Below are 20,088 nucleotides of genomic sequence, written 5' to 3' on the forward strand. Positions count from 1 at the left end.
CCAGTGTGAGAAAGCTGGGTCTCCCTCAGAGGTCATGGGTCTTCCAGCAGGAAAATGACCCAAAACACACTTCAAAAAGCACTAGAAAATGGTTTGAGAGAAAGCACTGGAGACTTCTAAGGTGGCCAATGAGTCCAGACCTGAATCCCATAGAACACCTGTGGAGAGATCTAAAAATGGCAGTTTGGAGAAGGCACCCTTCAAATATCAGGGAACTGGAGCAGTTTGCCAAAGAAGAATGGTCTAAAATTCCAGCAGAGCATTGGAAGCAACTCATTGATGGTTACCGGAAGCGGTTGGTCGCAGTTATTTTGGCTAAAGGTTGTGCAACCAAGTATTAGGCTGAGGGTGCCAATACTTTTGTCTGGCCCATTTTTGGAGTTTTGTGTGAAATGATCAATGTTTTGCTTTTTGCTTCATTCTCTTTTGTGTTTTTTTCATTTAAGACAAATTAAATGAAGATAATAATACCAAAGAATTTGTGTTTGCAATCATTTTCAGGAAGAAAATGAGTATTATCTGACAGAATTGCAGGGGTGTCAATACTTTTGGCCATGACTGTATATCATGACATCCTCACTATGATTGTTCACTGGAGGTGTGAAAAATTGCTCATTTATAACCTAGCAACTCCTGACTTCCCGTCTGAGCACAGTTTCAGTTCCCGGATCTACATGGCGACTGGTGGTTTTATCTGCTATTCACAGGCATTGTTTAAGTCACTAAGGAAACAAGAAGCAGGAAAAGATGATACAAGGAATCCTGCAGCTACAGTATATAACACATAGAAGGGTACGGGCAGGAGTAAGACCGATTCTTAGTAATGTGGCATCTAGCCAATAAGGAGGATAAAGCAGAGCAGCAGAACAATCAGTGCGGTCAGGTCAGGTCGATTATACTGTGGAAATATGTTGGAAGTAAAGTGTGAAAGGAGTTGTTCCTATATAACCTTTATGGTATAGTAACATTGGACGGCCACAAATTCTGCAACAGAGGACTACAGATATAACAGATTTTTTTGCAGGTTCGACCAACCATGTAATGTGTAGGATTCCCTCTCCCGCAGATCAAGTTGGGGAAGAGAATTCAAAAGCCCAATCCCTTTGTTCTCTGGGAAGATGGGTCCCTGCCAGAGGTGTCTGACGACAACTTGCTCTTGAACCAAAAACACATGCACACTACCTCAAGCAGTGTTCATATGTATGCTGGAGCACGGAGTGATAGCTGTCAGGTGAATGAGCATTCAGCCATGAGCTGTCTTCTAAAGTTGGCCATTCAGATTAAAAAACTGTAGGACATACAACTGTTTGCCCAGCTGCCATCTTGCTGCAGCGGAAACACTTAAAAACGCATTCCCATGCAATCCTATGGGATTCCGCAGTTGCTGTGCCAATGCTGCGGATTTTCCCGCTGCAAAACCGCATAGCGGTAAAATCCGCAGCATGTTCATTATTTTTGCAGAATCACGGTGATTCCTCCTCCATAGGATTGCATTGAAATGCTCACTTTACGCATGTGGCTATGCCCACCATGCGTAAAGTGAGCGCTTCATGTGCAGATGGTACCCGCGTCTGGGGGAGAGGAGACTCTCCTCCAGGCCCTGGGTACAATATTCCTGTAAAAAATATATATATATATTGATATACTTACAGTTGTGGCCAAAAGTATTGACACCCCTGCAATTCTGTCAGATAATACTCAGTTTCTTGCTGAAAATGATTGCAAACAGAAATTCTTTGGTATTATTATCTTCATTTAATTTGTCTTAAATGAAAAAACACAATAGAGAATGAAGCAAAAAGCAAAACATTGATCATTTCACACAAAACTTTAAAAATGGGCCAGACAAAAGTATTGGCACCCTCAGCCTAATACTTGGTTGCACAACCTTTAGCCAAAATAACTGCGACCAACCGCTTCCGGTAACCATCAATGAGTTTCTTACAATGCTCTGCTGCAATTTTAGACCATTCTTCTTTGGCAAACTGCTCCAGGTCCCTGATATTTGAATGGTGCCTTCTCCAAACTGCCATTTTTAGATCTCTCCACAGGTGTTCAGGTCTGGACTCATTGCTGGCCACCTTAGAAGTATCCAGTGCTTTCTCTCAAACCATTTTCTAGTGCTTTTTGAAGTGTGTTTTGGGTCATTGTCCTGCTGGAAGACCCATGACCTCTGAGGGAGACCCAGCTTTCTCACACTGGGCCCTACATTATGCTGCAAAATTTGTTGGTGGTCTTCAGACTTCATAATGCCATGCACATGGTCAAGTAGTCCAGTGCCAGAGACAGCAAAGCAACCCCAAAACATCAGAGAACCTCTGCCATGTTTGGCTGTAGGGACCGTGTTCTTTTCTTTGAATGTCTCTTATTTTCTCCTGTAAACTTTATGTTGATGCCTTTGCCCAAAAAGCTCTAATTTTGTCTCATCTGACCAGAGAACATTCTTCCAAAACGTTTTAGGCTTTTTCAGGTAAGTTTTGGCAAACTCCAGCCTGGCTTTTTTATGTCTCGGGGTAAGAAGTGGGGTCTTCCTGGGTCTCCTACCATACAGTCCCTTTTCATTCAGACGCCGACGGATAGTACGGGTTGACACTGTTGTACCCTCGGACTGCAGAGCAGCTTGAACTTGTTTGGATGTTAGTCGAGATTCTTTATCCAACATCCGCACAATCTTGCATTGAAATCTCTTGTCAATTTTTCTTTTCCGTCCACTTCTAGGGAGGTTAGCCACAGTGCCATGGGCTTTAAACTTCTTGATGACACTGCGCACGGTAGACACAGGAACATTCAGGTCTTTGGAGATGGACTTGTAGCCTTGAGATTGCTCATGCTCCCTCAAGCCCTCAGACAGTTCTTTGGTCTTCTTTCTTTCCTCCATGCTCAATGTGGTACACACAAGGACACAGGACAGAGGTTGAGTCAACTTTAATCCATGTCAACTGGCTGCAAGTGTGATTTAGTTATTGCCAACACCTGTTAGGTGCCACAGGTAAGTTACAGGTGCTGTTAATTACACAAAATAGAGAAGCATCACATGATTTTTTGAACAGTGCCAATACTTTTGCAACCCCCTTTTTTATGTTTGGTGTGGAATCATATCCAATTTGGCTTTAGGACAATTCTTTTTGTGTTTTTTCATTTAAGACAAATTAAATGAAGATAATAATACCAAATAATTTGTGTTGGCAATCATTTTCAGGAAGAAACTGAGTATTATCTGACAGAATTGCAGGGGTGTCAATACTTTTGGCCACAACTGTACCTTCCGATGGCCCCCGCAGTCCTCCCGCCTCTCAGCGGTGCACACGGCGGCTTCAGTTCCCAGGGATACATTGCGCGAATCACCTGAGATGACGTTGCGGTCACCCGACCGTGACATCACAAAGGTCATTCGCGCAAAGCATCCCTGGGAAAGGAACGTACCGGGAGCGCCGCTGAGATCGGGGCCATCGTAAGGTGAGAATAACCATATTTTTTATTTTTTTATTATTTTTAACATTCTATCTTTTACTATTGATGCTGCATAGGCAACATCAATAGTAAAAAGTTGGTCACACTTGTCAAGCGCTATGCTTGACAAGTGTGACCAACCTGTTAATCACTTTTCCAAGCTATGCTTCAAACTGCTTGGAAAACGCTAGTATTCTGCAAGCTAAAAACGCTTGCAAAACGCTTGTGTTTTGCAGGAAAATGCATGCGAATTCCGCATGCGTTTTACCCGCGGCAGGGAGTTGCGAAAATGCTGCGGACATTTCCACAGCATTTCTGCAATGTGGGCACATAGCCTAACTCCTTCGTGGCCTTGGGCTACTAAACCCTTTCACGCCTTCATAACTAGTGATGAGCGACTGTACTCGTTGCTCGGATGGTCTCCGAGTATTTGTTAGTGTTCGGAGATTTAGTTTTCATCGCTGCAGCAGCATGATTTACAGCTATTAGCCTGCTTGATTACATGTGAGGATTCAATAGCAACCAGGCAACCCCCACATGTACTCAGCCTGGCTTAGGCTACGTTCACATTTGCGTTGTTGGGCGCAGCGTCGCCGACGCATACCGACGCATGCGTCATGCGCCCCTATCTTTAACATGGGGGGCCCATGGACATGCGCCGGTATGCGTTGTATTGCGTTTTACGACGCATGCGTCATATTGACGCACAGACAGAGCGCAGAGGACGCTACTTGTAGCGTTTTCGCTGAGCTGAAATTCCTGCTATGTACGATCTTATGACAACGCATGTGTCGCAAAACGCTGCGTTGTGTACATGCGTTGTTGGTTGCGTTGAAGATGCTGCGCCCAACAATGCAAATGTGAACGTTACCTAATATCTGTAAATCATTCAGCTGCCATGATGAAAACTAAATCTCAGAGCACTAAAAAATACTCAGAGACCACCCGAGCGTGCTCAGTAAAACCCGAGCAACGAGTGTACTCGCTCATCACTAGTCATAACTATTGTGGATGCGATGCAGGGAATGTAAATGCACCCGGTCCTTGGAGCCTAGAAGCCCAAAAGGTCCTTTGGGCCCATGTGAAACCAATTATATTAAGGCCCATAATAGTTTGGGCCCCATTTGAGAGTTGGCATTGGGGCCCACAAGCTTCTTCTTATGCCACGATTTACTCATGGAGGCAGAGGCAGGACAAGCTAATCATTTGCACTAGGGACCATGAGTTGTGAACAGAGGTAGAATAAAGAAAGAAAAAAAAAATCACAGGTTACACTGCAACAAGGCTCAACATCGGGTCTAATGATCATGTACCCAGAGAAAACAAGACTTTACTGCCCAATATAAAAAATATTCCCATAACACACAATGGCAGAGCAGAGTCTGCTGTCTGCACATGTTATGCACTCTCAGATTGGTGGGTGGGAAGGGGGATGAATGAGGATGGATGATTGGCTCCAGTCAGTGGAATGCCATGTTAGGAAGTTACCACGGTAACGGACACCGACCTGGGGACTAAACTACATAAAGATTCCGCACACTTAATATTCCTTAGAAACTAATCCCATAATAGGGGCTTGTTCACATCGTTATAATTAGACAGAAAATGCTTACACTGAACATTACAAAAAATGCAAAATTCATTAAAAAAAAGTTAAAAAAAATGTAAAAGTATATATTTAAAAAAATAAAAAAATAAAAGTTATATCACCCCTTCTTCATGCAACGTAAATAAAATCTTAAAAATAAAACTAAATTTAGTATTGCTGAAGTGATAATATATCATAATATTTATCCCATATAGTGATCACACAAGTCCATGTGTTTTGTTCATTTCACTTTCCAAAAAGAGAAAAAAAAAAACAGAACAGACCACAAAAAATACAGCTTGTACCGCAAAAAAGCAATCTGAAAACAACGCTAAAAATCAAAAAAAGTTATAGCTTTTGGAAGGTGAGGAGGAAAAATCGAAAGCACAAAGGGGCCTAATGGGACTCTGGGAGCCGAGGGCCCACATAAGGCTGCAGTCACACTAGCAGTATTTGGTCAGTATTTTACATCAGTATTTGTAGCCAAAACCAGGAGTGGAACAATTAGAGGAAAAGTATAATAGAAACATATGCACCACTTCCGCATTTATCACCCACTCCTGGTTTTGGCTTACAGATACTGATGTAAAATACTGACCAAATACTGATAGTGTGACGGCAGCCTAAGGCTACTTTCACACTAGCGTCGGTACGGGGCCGTCGCCATGCGTCAACCCGACGTACCGACGCACGTTGCGAAATAAATGAACGGGGGCTGCGGATGCAGTTTTACAACGCATCCACTGCCCCATTGTAATGTCCGAGGAGGAGGGGGCGGAGTTTCGGCCGCGCATGCGCGGTCAGAAATGGCGGACACGTCGCACAAAAAAAGTTACATGGAACTTTTTTTGTGCCGACGGTCCGCCAAAACACGACGCATCCGTCGCACAACGGATGCGACGTGTGGCCATACATCGCAATGCGTCGCTAATGCAAGTCTATGGAGAAAAAACGCATCCTGCGGGCATCCTCAAAAACGACGCATTGCGACAGCTGTCACACGACGCTAGTGTGAAAGTAGCCTAAGCCGTTCTGTCTCATAATTACTCCAAACTGCACACAGAAATGTGCAAATAATGCCAGATTCAGGGAAAAAATACCTGCAATGTGCAAAGAAGTTACTGTATGATGCAGGGCTGAAAGATGTATCACTGTGTGCATCATGTCCTACATGTAGCAGAATTGTGTTTATTTGTGTTGTGTTATATTTGGTCATCTCTATACATGTCAGCAGTCACTGCTCACTGCAGTGTGCAACACAGGGCAGGCACAGCACAGGGCAGGTACAACACAGGGCAGGTACAGCACAGGGCAGGTACAGCACAGGGCAGGCACAGCACAGGGCAGGCACAGCACAGGGCAGGCACAGCACAGGGCAGGCACAGCACAGGGCAGGCACAGCACAGGGCAGGCACAGCACAGGGCAGGTACACGGCAGGGCAGGTACAGCACAGGGCAGGTACACGGCAGGGCAGGTACACGGCAGGGCAGGCAGAGCACAGGGCAGGTACACGGCAGGGCAGGCAGAGCACAGGGCAGGTACACGGCAGGGCAGGCAGAGCACAGGGCAGGTACACGGCAGGGCAGGCAGAGCACAGGGCAGGTACACGGCAGGGCAGGCAGAGCACAGGGCAGGTACACGGCAGGGCAGGCAGAGCACAGCCACAGGGCAGGTACACAGTGTAGGGCAGGCACAGCAGTGTGGCGCTGACACAGACGCTGCCGCGGGCCCAGTTCCTGTCACTGGTTTCTGCCATGGATGGGCTGCCTGTCTCCATGACAACCAGCGTCCTTGGTTACCGCTTTCTCAGGCCGGGCTGTGCACATCGCCCAGATCCAGTAATGCTGTGATATAAGAGGGGGCCCAGCACTAATCCCCACACCGCACATGTAGCCGCTGTGTGCAGGCTCAGTCACCATCAATAATCCGCTGGTATTACAGTATGGAGAACACGTCGGGCACTGCTTATATAAAGTGACACTCACATGGTAGTCCTTGTACCAGTCCTCCAGCTTGTCCTGCAGCAGTTTGCACGTCTCGCTGTTGCTGAGCCTCCTCAGGGTGTCCGCCATGGTTGTGCGATCTGGTCGGCTTCCAGGGATAAAATGTCGCTGGAGTGTGAGCTGCGCCTTTTATATGGAGGGGCGAGTCCTGCAATCAGTGCGGCGCCGTGGTTGCTCTGCTCGGGTGCCAGGGACGCCGGTACATCAGCCCCGAGGCTTTTTAGTTGTAGCAACGGCTTTCATCCATCCTCCTCCTGCCCGGCCCTCACCCAGTCCTCCTCCTCCTGGCACAGTAGTGGGGGCAGGCAGGGTGCAGTGGTCACAGGGGGCTGCTGACAGCTGGGGGTCCTGTCTGTGCCTCACCCAGTTCTCCTCCTCCTGGCAGCAGTAGTGGGGGCAGGCAGGGGCAGTGGTCACAGGGGGCTGCAGACAGCGGGGGTCCTGTCTGTGCCTCACCCAATTCTCCTCCTGGCACAGTAGTGGGGGCAGGCAGGGTGCAGTGGTCACAGGGGGCTGCAGACAGCGGGGGTCCTGTCTGTGCCTCACCCAATTCTCCTGGCACAGTAGTGGGGGCAGGCAGGGGCAGTGGTCACAGGGGGCTGCAGACAGCGGGGGTCCTGTCTGTGCCTCACCCAATTCTCCTCCTGGCACAGTAGTGGGGGCAGGCAGGGTGCAGTGGTCACAGGGGGCTGCAGACAGCGGGGGTCCTGTCTGTGCCTCACCCAATTCTCCTGGCACAGTAGTGGGGGCAGGCAGGGGCAGTGGTCACAGGGGGCTGCAGACAGCGGGGGTCCTGTCTGTGCCTCACCCAATTCTCCTGGCACAGTAGTGGGGGCAGGCAGGGGCAGTGGTCACAGGGGGCTGCAGACAGCGGGGGTCCTGTCTGTGCCTCACCCAATTCTCCTCCTGACACAGTAGTGGGGGCAGGCAGGGTGCAGTGGTCACAGGGGGCTGCAGACAGCGGGGGTCCTGTCTGTGCCTCACCCAATTCTCCTGGCACAGTAGTGGGGGCAGGCAGGGGCAGTGGTCACAGGGGGCTGCAGACAGCGGGGGTCCTGTCTGTGCCTCACCCAATTCTCCTCCTGGCACAGTAGTGGGGGCAGGCAGGGTGCAGTGGTCACAGGGGGCTGCTGACAGCTGGTGGATCCTGTCTGTGAATCACCCAGTCCTCCTCCTCCTGGCACAGTAGTGGGGGCAGGCAGGGTGCAGTGGTCACAGGGGGCTGCTGACAGCCTGGGGGGTCCTGTCTGTGCCTCACCCAGTCCTCCTCCTTCTGGCACAGTAGTGGGGGCAGGCAGGGTGCAGTGGTCACAGGGGGCTGCTGACAGCTGGGGGGTCCTGTCTGTGCCTCACCCAGTCCTCCTCCTCCTGGCACAGTAGTGGGGGCAGGCAGGGTGCAGTGGTCACAGGGGGCTGCTGACAGCTGGGGGATCCTGTCTGTGTGCCTCACCCAGTCCTCCTCCTCCTGGCACAGTAGTGGGGGCAGGCAGGGGGCAGTGGTCACAGGGGGCTGTTGACAGCCTGGGGGGTCCTGTCTGTGCCTCACCCAGTCCTCCTCCTGGTGCAGTAGTGGGGGCAGGCAGGGTGCAGTGGTCACAGGGGGCTGCTGACAGCTGGGGGTCCTGTCTGTGCCTCACCCAGTTCTCCTCCTCCTGGCAGCAGTAGTGGGGGCAGGCAGGGGCAGTGGTCACAGGGGGCTGCAGACAGCGGGGGTCCTGTCTGTGCCTCACCCAATTCTCCTCCTGGCAGCAGTAGTGGGGGCAGGCAGGGTGCAGTGGTCACAGGGGGCTGCTGACAGCCTGGGGGGTCCTGTCTGTGCCTCACCCAGTCCTCCTCCTCCTGGCACAGTAGTGGGGGCAGACAGGGTGCAGTGGTCACAGGGGGCTGCTGACAGCTGGGGGTCCTGTCTGTGCCTCACCCAGTCCTCCTCCTCCTGGCACAGTAGTGGGGGCAGGCAGGGTGCAGTGGTCACAGGGGGCTGCTGACAGCTGGGGGATCCTGTCTGTGTGCCTTACCCAGTCCTCCTCCTCCTGGCACAGTAGTGGGGGCAGACAGGGTGCAGTGGTCACAGGGGGCTGCTGACAGCTGGGGGGACCTGTCTGTGCCTCACCCAGTCCTCCTCCTCCTGGCACAGTAGTGGGGGTAGGCAGGGTGCAGTGGTCACAGGGGGCTGCTGACAGCTGGGGGTCCTGTCTGTGCCTCACCCAGTCCTCCTCCTCCTGGCACAGTAGCGGGGGTAGGCAGGGGGCAGTGGTCACGGGGCTGCTGACTGCTGGGGGTCCTGTTTGTGTCTCACCCAGTCCTCCTCCTGGCACAGTAGTGGGGGCAGGCAGGGTGCAGTGGTCACAGGAGGCTGCAGACAGCTGGGGGTCCTGTCTGTGCCTCACCCAATCCTCCTCCTCCTGGCACAGTAGTGGGGGCAGGCAGGGTGCAGTGGTCACAGGAGGCTGCTGACAGCTGGGGGTCCTGTCTGTGCCTCACCCAGTCCTCCTCCTCCTGGCACAGTAGTGGGGGCAGGCAGGGTGCAGTGGTCACAGGGGGCTGCTGACAGCTGGGGGTCCTGTCTGTGCCTCACCCAGTCCTCCTCCTCCTGGCACAGTAGTGGGGGCAGACAGGGTGCAGTGGTCACAGGGGGCTGCTGACAGCTGGGGGGTCCTGTCTGTGCCTCACCCAGTCCTCCTCCTCCTGGCACAGTAGTGGGGGCAGGCAGGGTGCAGTGGTCACAGGGGGCTGCTGACAGCTGAGGGTCCGGTCGTTACTTCACCCAGTCCTCCTCCTCCTGGCAGCAGTAGTGGGGGCAGGCGGGGTGCAGTGGTCACAGGGGGCTCCTGACAGCTGGGGGTCCTGTCTGTGCCTCAGCCAGTCCTCCTCCTCTTCCTCGCAGCTGTAGTAGGGGAAGGCAGGGTGCTGTGGTCACAGGGGGCTGCAGACAGCGGGGGTCCTGTCTGTGCCTCATTCAGTCCTCCTCCTGGTACAGTAGTGGGGGGCAGGCAGGGGGCAGTGGTCACAGGGGGCTGCTGACAGCTGGGGGTCCTGTCTGTGCCTCACCCAATCCTCCTCCTCCTGGCACAGTAGTGGGGGCAGGCAGGGTGCAGTGGTCACAGGAGGCTGCCGACAGCTGGGGGTCCTGTCTGTGCCTCACCCAGTCCTCCTCCTCCTGGCACAGTAGTGGGGGCAGGCAGGGTGCAGTGGTCACAGGGGGCTGCTGACAGCTGGGGGTCCTGTCTGTGCCTCACCCAGTCCTCCTCCTCCTGGCACAGTAGTGGGGGCAGACAGGGTGCAGTGGTCACAGGGGGCTGCTGACAGCTGGGGGGTCCTGTCTGTGCCTCACCCAGTCCTCCTCCTCCTGGCACAGTAGTGGGGGCAGGCAGGGTGCAGTGGTCACAGGGGGCTGCTGACAGCTGAGGGTCCGGTCGTTACTTCACCCAGTCCTCCTCCTCCTGGCAGCAGTAGTGGGGGCAGGCGGGGTGCAGTGGTCACAGGGGGCTCCTGACAGCTGGGGGTCCTGTCTGTGCCTCAGCCAGTCCTCCTCCTCTTCCTCGCAGCTGTAGTAGGGGAAGGCAGGGTGCTGTGGTCACAGGGGGCTGCAGACAGCGGGGGTCCTGTCTGTGCCTCATTCAGTCCTCCTCCTGGCACAGTAGTGGGGGGCAGGCAGGGGGCAGTGGTCACAGGGGGCTGCTGACAGCTGGGGGTCCTGTCGTTACTTCACCCAGTCCTCCTCCTCCTGGCAGCAGTAGTGGGGGCAGGCAGGGTGCAGTGGTCACAGGGGGCTGCAGACAGCTGGGGTCCAGTCTGTGCTTCACCCAATCCTCCTCCTTCAGGCAGCAGTAGTGGGGGCAGGCAGGGTGCAGTGGTCACAGGGAGCTGCAGACAGCTGGGGGTCCTGTATGTGTGCTCATACTGAACTTACACAGGAATTGCATGAGAGCCAGGATCTTTTTCCTGTTCTACAGTAGGGTGAAACTATTAAAATAAAAATGTAATTCCGACATTATTTTTTTAGCTTTCTTTTCATTGTGCAGCAATGACCTGGCGGTATTATTCTCCGGGTCAGGACAATTATGGTGATACCCAGCTGGTATACTTTTTCATATTTAGTGCTTGAATAAAATGTGATTTGTGTCGCCATTTTCTGAGACCTATAATTTTTTTTTTCCATCAGTGAACCTATATAAGCCCTCGTATTTATTGGGTACCATTTTGGGGTGCAGAGAATGATTTGACCTCATTTTATTACATTTTTGGAGGAGTTGTGGCCACTGAAAAATTGCAATTCTAACCCAGCTGGTAATGGCGTATCGACAATGAGGCAGACCACGTGGACGCTATAAGGCCATGAGTGAGGAGTCAGACCACCCCTCTCCGCCACTGGGCTGCAGATACAGGTGAAACCAATAATGGCACAGTAAGGTATCATCTCCCTCCTCCATCTTTCTCCCCATGCATCTGATGTCTCAGCGCAGCACATGTGATGACATCATTACATCGCGCCCGCTGTGCAGAGACTCACACTAAGGGCTTGTTTTCACTTGCGAGGAACACGTCCGTGTCTCGCATGTGGAAACGAAGCTCTGGTGCCGGCACTCCGGAGCGGAGCGTGCGGCTCCATGTGTTGCTATGCGGCCGCACGCTCCGCTCCACAGTGCCGGCACCAGAGCTTCGTTTCCACATGCGAGACACGGACGTGTTTCTCGCAAGTGACAACAAGCCCTAAGGCCGGAATCACACATACGCGAGATACGGCCGGGTCTCGCAGGTGAAATCCCTCCTATGGCGCCGGCACTCCGGAGCGGAGCGTGCAGCCGCATAGCAACACATGGAGCCGCACGCTCCGCTCCCAAGTGCCGGCGCCAGAGGAGGATTTTCACCTGCGAGACTCGGCCGTATCTCGCGTATGTGTGATCCGAACCTAAGGCTGACATAAAATTCTGACCAAATACTGCTAGTGTGACATCAGTATTTGTAAGCCAAAACCAGGAATGGGTGATAAATACAGAAGTGGTGCATATGTTTCTATTATACTTTTCCTCTATTTGTTCCACTCCAGGTTTTGGCTTACAAATACTGATGTAAAATACTGACCAAATACTGCTAGTGTGATGGCAGCCTAATGCTGCAGAGAACAGGGAACGGGGAGAGCCAAGTTTTTTTTTTTTTTTAAATCAACAAGCATATTGTGAAAGCAAAATATACTGTTTGAAGGGTTGTGTGGGGGGCATTATACTCTTTGGAGGGCTATCTGGGGCCATTATACTGTTTGGGGGGCATTATATTATTTGGAGGGTTGTGATAGATCCATCATACTGTATGGAGGGCTGTGAGGGGACCATCATATTTTGTGGAGGGCTTTGGAGGCCAGGGCCGGCTCCAGGTTTTCGAGGGCCCCGGGCGAAAGAGTCTCAGTGGGCCCCCCCCCTTTAACACATACCCCGATTTATGATGCACAGATACGGCAGAGAAATGTATAGTACAATGCCAGATTTCACTTCTTACATGAGTGACAGCTATTGTAGATTCTGCAGTGTATATATACAGGAGGAAAGGTGCTGTGCAGTGTATATATACAGGAGGAAAGGTGCTGTGCAGTGTATATATACAGGAGAGGTGCTTTTCTGTTTTGAGTTTTTCTATGAAACAAAGACTTTTCTACATAAACAACGTTGTTTGGTTTTGCGGCCCCAACAGATCTGTGCTACAAAGTAACAGGTGGCTCGGGCATTAATGAGGGACCTGATGCTGAATCCTTTCCACAAACCCTAATGACCCAATTAGTGCCCCGTCATTAGAAGCTCATTAAACGCCTCCCTGTCCCGAGCAGTCATGTACAGTATGGGGGGATCCTGCAGCCCACCCGTGACTGCTCCATACCATACACTGCCCTCTGTCGCTCTCACTATTATCCTGTGCATTTCTCCTTCATCGTTACCCCATGTTACACTTATCACCCCCCACTACAGAGTAGCAGGGCAGCCAATGTCACCCCCTCCCGGACCCTAATGGCAGCAGGAAATGTCTGCTCCTCTATGGGGTTGGAACCTGATTTAATCAAGGAATAATGTGGATTTGTTGCCGGTGGCTGCAGGTGAAGGGTTAAGTGATGCCATGTCTTTGGTGGGAGCAGTGGCAGCTGCTGGGACCTGGACAAAGACAACCAATGTTGCTGTGACTGCACAGTGTGATGTGGAGGAGAGAAGCTGAGACTCCGGAGCAGAAATCACCCACATGCCAGCACTGGGCAGAGTCCCTCCAGTCACCAGCCTGGGGCCACGGGACCCCAACCTACAGCCCACAGCTCAGATTTATCCATGGCAGCAGCTCCCCTTCCTCCTGGCATCTGGTTAACCCCATTTATGCGGGTCGGATTGTTATCTTTAAGGTTCAGCAATAACCTTCATACAGATGGGAAGGGGTTAAGCTTCTTCCTACCCCACTGGTGCAGGTTTGGTGCAGCATGCATGTATTGTGGGTGAGCTGGGCGGCTTACAGGCTGCACCCCACCAGCTGCTCCTCCAGACTTCACCCACATTTTTAGGCAGTGGAGATAGACAGCAGCAGACTGAGCCACAACTGCAACCACTGCTGGATACCATAACACTCACTCAGTCACTGGTAGGACGGAGCTCCTCGGAATCTGCCTGATAAACTTCAGCACTGTCTGCAGCCACCCAGGGGGGAGAGCAGAGAATGGTGCTCTCTCCGCCCACAATGTCACACTGGCTGCCTTCTGTTAACCCCTATGTGTGCCTGCCTGGCTGCACTGACTGAGTGAGAAGATGCTTGTGTCAGAGCTGGCACATAGGGGTTAAGAGAACGCAGCCAGCAGTGACTTTGTGGGGGGAGAGAGCATGTTATCTCCTGCTCTGCTCTCCCAGCTGTATCTATGACAGCATGAGTGGGCCCCCCCCCCCCCTCTCCCCAGGGCCCCGGCATTTGCCCGGTGTGCCTCCGGCCGGCCCTGTTGGAGGCTTTGTAGTGTGTGGGAGGGTTGTTTGGGCAATCCTACTGTGTGAGTGGGGCCTTCATACTGTGTGTGGGTGACTGTGGGGGCATCATATTGTGTTGGGGTCACTGTGAGGGTATCATACTTTGTGGGGGGACTATTGTAGGGTTATTATAATATGTATGTGGAGGGTACTGTGGAGGAATTCACTGTGGGTTATCATACTGTGTGGGCACTTTTGTTGGCGTCATACTTTATGGGAGCCATGAAAGTGGTATTTTAGTGTGTGGGAACAATAAGGATATGTGCACACGTTAAGTATTTTGAGCAGAAATTTCTGCACCATATCTACATCTCTTGGCAGGAAAAGCGCTGTATAAAATAGGTGTGTTTTTTATATGCGTTTTTGTTATAGATCTTCCGCCACTCATTAAGGTACCGTCACACTCAGCAACTTTGCAAAGAGAACGACAACAATCCGTGACGTTGCAGCGTCCTGGATAGCGATCTCGTTGTGTTTGACACGCAGCAGTGATCTGGATCCCGCTGTGCCATCGCTGGTCGGAGCTAGAAGTCCAGAACTTTATTTGGTCGTCAGGTCAGCGTGTATCGTCATGTTTGACATCAAAAGCAACGACGCCAGCAACGAGCATAGGGCCCCTAGATGTTTGTCGGATCGGTACACTCCGGCTGTTTGACATGGAGCAAACAACCAGCGAGAGCGAGAAGTGAGTCGCCGTTACGTCACTGGATCGCTCCTGCATCGTTCTGGAGTTGCTGTGTTTGACGTCTCTACAGCGACCTAAACAGCGACGCTGCAGCGATCTAGTTTAGGTCGGCTCGTTGTCTATATCACTGCAGCGTCGCTGAGTGTGACGGTACCTTTAGTATGGGTGAAATGCTGAAAGAATTGACATCCTAGAGATTTAAATCTGCTACAAATCTGCAAGGGAAGATAAGCAGCATCATGTGCATGAGACTGACAATCTCATTCACTTTGCTGGCATTATGAAATCCCTCAGGATTTGGGAGAAATCTGAGCAGAAAAAAAGCAACAAATATATAAAAAGTCTGCAACGTGTGCAACGGGGCCTCAAGAGGCGTAAAATTAATGTGTAAGAGCTGCAAAGTTGTGAGATATGCTTTTCTGTGACCCTGCTAAAAAAAAAATTGTGGTTGGAAGAGGGAAGTGGATGATGGCCCAATTAGGATAGCTGCTATGGGGTTCCATGATTGTTATGTACCCCACTAAGTGCTGGCACCTGCTATGTATGTAGCGGGCTCAGCTCTTGAGCTCGCTCCTAAAGGCTCGATCCTTAGGGTATGTGCACACGCAGCGGTTTCCCATGTGTTTACAGTATAATGTAAGCCTGAGGGAAACGAAATCCGCAGTGCACATGCTGCTGAAAAAAACACGCGGAAACGCAGCGGTTTACATTCCGCAGCATGTCAATTCTTTGTGCGGATTCCGCTGCGGGTTTACACCTGCTCCAATAGAAAACTGCCGGTGTAAACCCGCAGCGGAATCCGCAATAGAAATCGTGATAAATCCGCAGGAAAAACCGCAGCCCTCACAGATACGTGTGCACATACCTTAGGGCTCGCTCACACTGGTGTATAATATGGAGGAGTGCAATGCGAGAAAACAATAAATTGCACTCTGACCAATGTTATTCAATGAGTCAGTGCGGATCTGCGAGTTTTTCTTCAACTCGAATCGGACTGAGGAAAAAGTAGCAGCATGCTGTGAGTGCATGCGAGAATCGGATCGCACTCCCCAATGCAAGCCAATGGGTGTGAGAAAAAAATTGCATAGCACACGAATCATGTATGTGATGTCCGATTCTTATGCACCCATCTCAAAGTAAACCCGACATTTCATCAGCTAAGTATATAAATTCTCAGCCCGAACCATCAGGATAGAATAGAGAGAATAGAGAGACAGACAGATACAATAGAAAAGATGTCATGTAGGAATTTATTATTACAAGCAAAGCCGGGACGAAAAAGCAGCTCTGCCACACAAACCCCACCAGCCCACAAACTATAATGCTCCTCACCCCGATCAGTGAATTTAGCTTTACTTTGTCGTGCCCCTCACTCTCTTAAAAGAAGATACTACGGAGGACAGAGAATGAACTTCAATCCAATATTGCAGCCAGCGGGTAAGGAAAGGGTGAATCAAACACCCGAAAACTCCACCCATATGACCCAAAACCAGTCCCGCCAAATTCAGGTGACAGGTTCACTTTAACAGTATGGGGATCTTGAGATCATCGATTCTGTTAACAACGTAGCAGACAAGGCAGCCCATCACCAGACAGGCCCTTCCAGCATTTGCCAGAATTGCCAGATGGCCAGTCCGGCCCTGATGCAGAGTTAGGGCGCGTTCACACAAGTGTATTTTTGGTCCAAGTGCCGCCCGTTCTTTCCTGTGGCGCTCACACCAATGTTATGTAATGGCCGAGCAGATAAGGGATTTTTAAAAAAATCAAATGTGTGTGAAGTAAATTGCAGTGTGCACGCGTTTCTGTAAAGCGGATGACGCTCGCCCGTTCAGGTCTATGGGTGTGTAACAGGGCCGGACTGGCCATCGGGCACTTCTGGCAAATGCCAGAAGGGTCGGTGCCAGTAGTGGGCCGCTGCATTGTACCTCCCCCTCCCCCCGCCAGTGCCGCCGCCACCGCATTTAACTATACCGGCGTCTATGACGCCGGTATAGTTCAATGCAATGATGGAGGAGAGAGCGTTTGCTGCTGACGCTCCCTCTCCCATCATTCCCCGCTCTGCCTCTGACACTGCAGGTGCGCGATGACGTCATATCATTGTGCACCTGTTGTGTCCCGGGCAGACTGCAGCCGCCGAGACAGGAGCCAGGAGCAGCGCGGGCAAAAGGAAAGGTGAGGAGAGTGTTTTTTTTTTTTTAACTGGACTGTGGGGCCATTATCGGGGGGGTTGGTGGGGGAGAGATGAGATGTGAGCTGTGCTGTATATACCCCTATGTGGGCTCAGGGCTGTGCTGTATATACCCGTGTGGGCTGTGCTGTATATACCCCTGTGTGGGCTGTGCTGTATATACCCCTGTGTGGGCTGTGCTCTATATACCCCTATGTGGGCTCAGGGCTGTGCTGTATATACCCCTGTGTGGGCTGTGCTCTATATACCCCTGTGTGGGCTGTGCTCTATATACCCCTGTGTGGGCTGTGCTCCATATACCCCTGTGTGGGCTGTGCTCTATATATCCCTGTGTGGGCTGTGCTCTATATATCCCTGTGTGGGCTGTGCTCTATATACCCCTGTGTGGGCTGTGCTCTATATACCCCTGTGTGGGCTGTGCTCTATATACCCCTGTGTGGGCTGTGCTGTATATAGCACTCAGGGCCGGCTCCAGGTTTTCGAGGGCCCCGGGCGAAAGAGTCTCAGTGGGCCCAACCCCCTTTAACACATACCCCGATTTATGATGCACAGATACGGCAGAGAAATGTATAGTACAATGCCAGATTTCACTTCTTACATGAGTGACAGCTATTGTAGATTCTGCAGTGCATATATACAGGAGGAAAGGTGCTGTGCAGTGTATATATACAGGAGGAAAGGTGCTGTGCAGTGTATATATACAGGAGAGGTGCTTTTCTGTTTTGAGTTTTTCTATGAAACAAAGACTTTTCTACATAAACAACGTTGTTTGGTTTTGCGGCCCCAACAGATCTGTGCTACAAAGTAACAGGTGGCTCGGGCATTAATGAGGGACCTGATGCTGAATCCTTTCCACAAACCCTAATGACCCAATTAGTGCCCCGTCATTAGAAGCTCATTAAACGCCTCCCTGTCCCGAGCAGTCATGTACAGTATGGGGGGATCCTGCAGCCCACCCGTGACTGCTCCATACCATACACTGCCCTCTGTCGCTCTCACTATTATCCTGTGCATTTCTCCTTCATCGTTACCCCATGTTACACTTGTCACCCCCCACTACAGAGTAGCAGGGCAGCCAATGTCACCCCCTCCCGGACCCTAATGGCAGCAGGAAATGTCTGCTCCTCTATGGGGTTGGAACCTGATTTAATCAAGGAATAATGTGGATTTGTTGCCAGTGGCTGCAGGTGAAGGGTTAAGTGATGCCATGTCTTTGGTGGGAGCAGTGGCAGCTGCTGGGACCTGGACAGAGACAACCAATGTTGCTGTGACTGCACAGTGTGATGTGGAGGAGAGAAGCTGAGACTCCGGAGCAGAAATCACCCACATGCCAGCACTGGGCAGAGTCCCTCCAGTCACCAGCCTGGGGCCACGGGACCCCAACCTACAGCCCACAGCTCAGATTTATCCATGGCAGCAGCTCCCCTTCCTCCTGGCATCTGGTTAACCCCATTTATGCGGGTCGGATTGTTATCTTTAAGGTTCAGCAATAACATTCATACAGATGGGAAGCTTCTTCCTACCCCACTGGTGCAGGTTTGGTGCAGCATGCATGTATTCTGGGTGAGCTGGGCGGCTTACAGGCTGCACCCCACCAGCTGCTCCTCCAGACATCACCCACATTTTTAGGCAGTGGAGATAGACAGCAGCAGACTGAGCCACAACTGCAACCACTGCTGGATACCATAACACTCACTCAGTCACTGGTAGGACGGAGCTCCTCGGAATCTGCCTGATAAACTTCAGCACTGTCTGCAGCCACCCTCCGCCCACAATGTCACACTGGCTGCCTTCTGTTAACCCCTATGTGTGCCTGCCTGGCTGCACTGACTGAGTGAGAAGATGCTTGTGTCAGAGCTGGCACATAGGGGTTAAGAGAACGCAGCCAGCAGTGACTTTGTGGGGGGAGAGAGCATGTTATCTCCTGCTCTGCTCTCCCAGCTGTATCTATGACAGCATGCGTGGGCCCCCCCTCTCCCCAGGGCCCCAGCATTTGCCCGGTGTGCCGGGTGCTGACGCCGGCCCTGATAGCACTGTGTGGGCTATGCTGTATATACCACTGTGTGGGCTGTGCTGTATACTACTACGCAGGCTGTGCTGTATAATGCAGGCTGTGCTATATACTATGCAAGTTGTGCTATATACTATGTGGGCTTTGCTATATACTATAGGGGGTATATTATATTCTATGGGGGAGGCCGTGTTATATACTATGTGGCTGTGTTATATACTATTGCAGGGGTATATTATATTCTGTAGGGGAGGCTGTGTTATATACTATGGGGGTATATTATATTCTATGGGGGGGCTGCATTATATTCTATGGGGGGCTACATTATATATTATGGGGAGGTGGGCTGTATTATATTCTATGGGGGGCTGTATTAGATTTTATGAGGGATGATTGCATCATACTCTGATGGGGCTGCATTATATTCTATGGGGAGGTGGGCTGTATTCTATTCTATTCGGGGCTACATTAAATTCTATGGGAGGCTGTATTATATTTATATTCTATGAGGGGTGATTTTATCACACTCTATGGGGGGGCTGCATTATATTCTATGGTGGGTTACATTATACTCTGGGGGTGGCTGCATTATACTCTGTAGGGTGGTGGCTGCATTAGACTATATGTGGGCTGCATTATACTGTATTGAGGACTATGGGGAATACGTTATACTATATGAAGAACTATGGGGTGCATTATACTATGGGAAGTGAATTGTACTACATGGACTATGGTGGTGCATTATACTATGAGGAGTGTATTATGCTCTGTGGAGGACTGAGCAGTGTATTTTAATATATGGAGGATTATGAGGAGTGTATTATACTATATGGAGTACTGAGGTGAACATTATAATATATGGAGGACTATTGGGTGTATTTTACTAAACAAGTAAAATGCTGCATATTCAGATTGTTTTTGCCGGAACAAAAATCCTTGTTCTCAGCAGCACATTGCCAGCGTAAGGCTATGTGCACACGTTCAGGAATTCATGCAGAAAGTTCCTGACAATTCCGGACATTTTCTGCATGAAATCCGCAAGAAAACCGCATGCGTTTTTGCCGCGGTTTTGACGCGTTTTTGACGCGTTTTTTTCCGGACACTTCCCAATGTATTTTGGAGTGGGAAATCCGCAAAAAAAACGCAAAAAGATAGAGCATGTCCGGATTTTGTGCGGTA

General features: G+C 51.0%; 1 protein-coding gene across 1 annotated transcript in view; it reads right to left on the bottom strand.

The window, feature by feature from the left end:
* Positions 1–7,431, bottom strand: part of SPATA18 (spermatogenesis associated 18) — a 77,367-nt gene extending 69,936 nt beyond the window's left edge. Inside the window, exon 1 of the mRNA XM_069744482.1 lies at positions 7,025–7,431. Coding sequence (XP_069600583.1) covers positions 7,025–7,111 — 87 coding nt within the window. The 5' untranslated portion in view covers positions 7,112–7,431. The remainder of the gene's footprint in view (positions 1–7,024) is intronic.
* Positions 7,432–20,088: the final 12,657 nt, after the last annotated feature.

The sequence above is a fragment of the Ranitomeya imitator genome, chromosome 1, assembly GCF_032444005.1.
Source record: "Ranitomeya imitator isolate aRanImi1 chromosome 1, aRanImi1.pri, whole genome shotgun sequence".
NCBI classification, from domain to species: domain Eukaryota; kingdom Metazoa; phylum Chordata; class Amphibia; order Anura; family Dendrobatidae; genus Ranitomeya; species Ranitomeya imitator.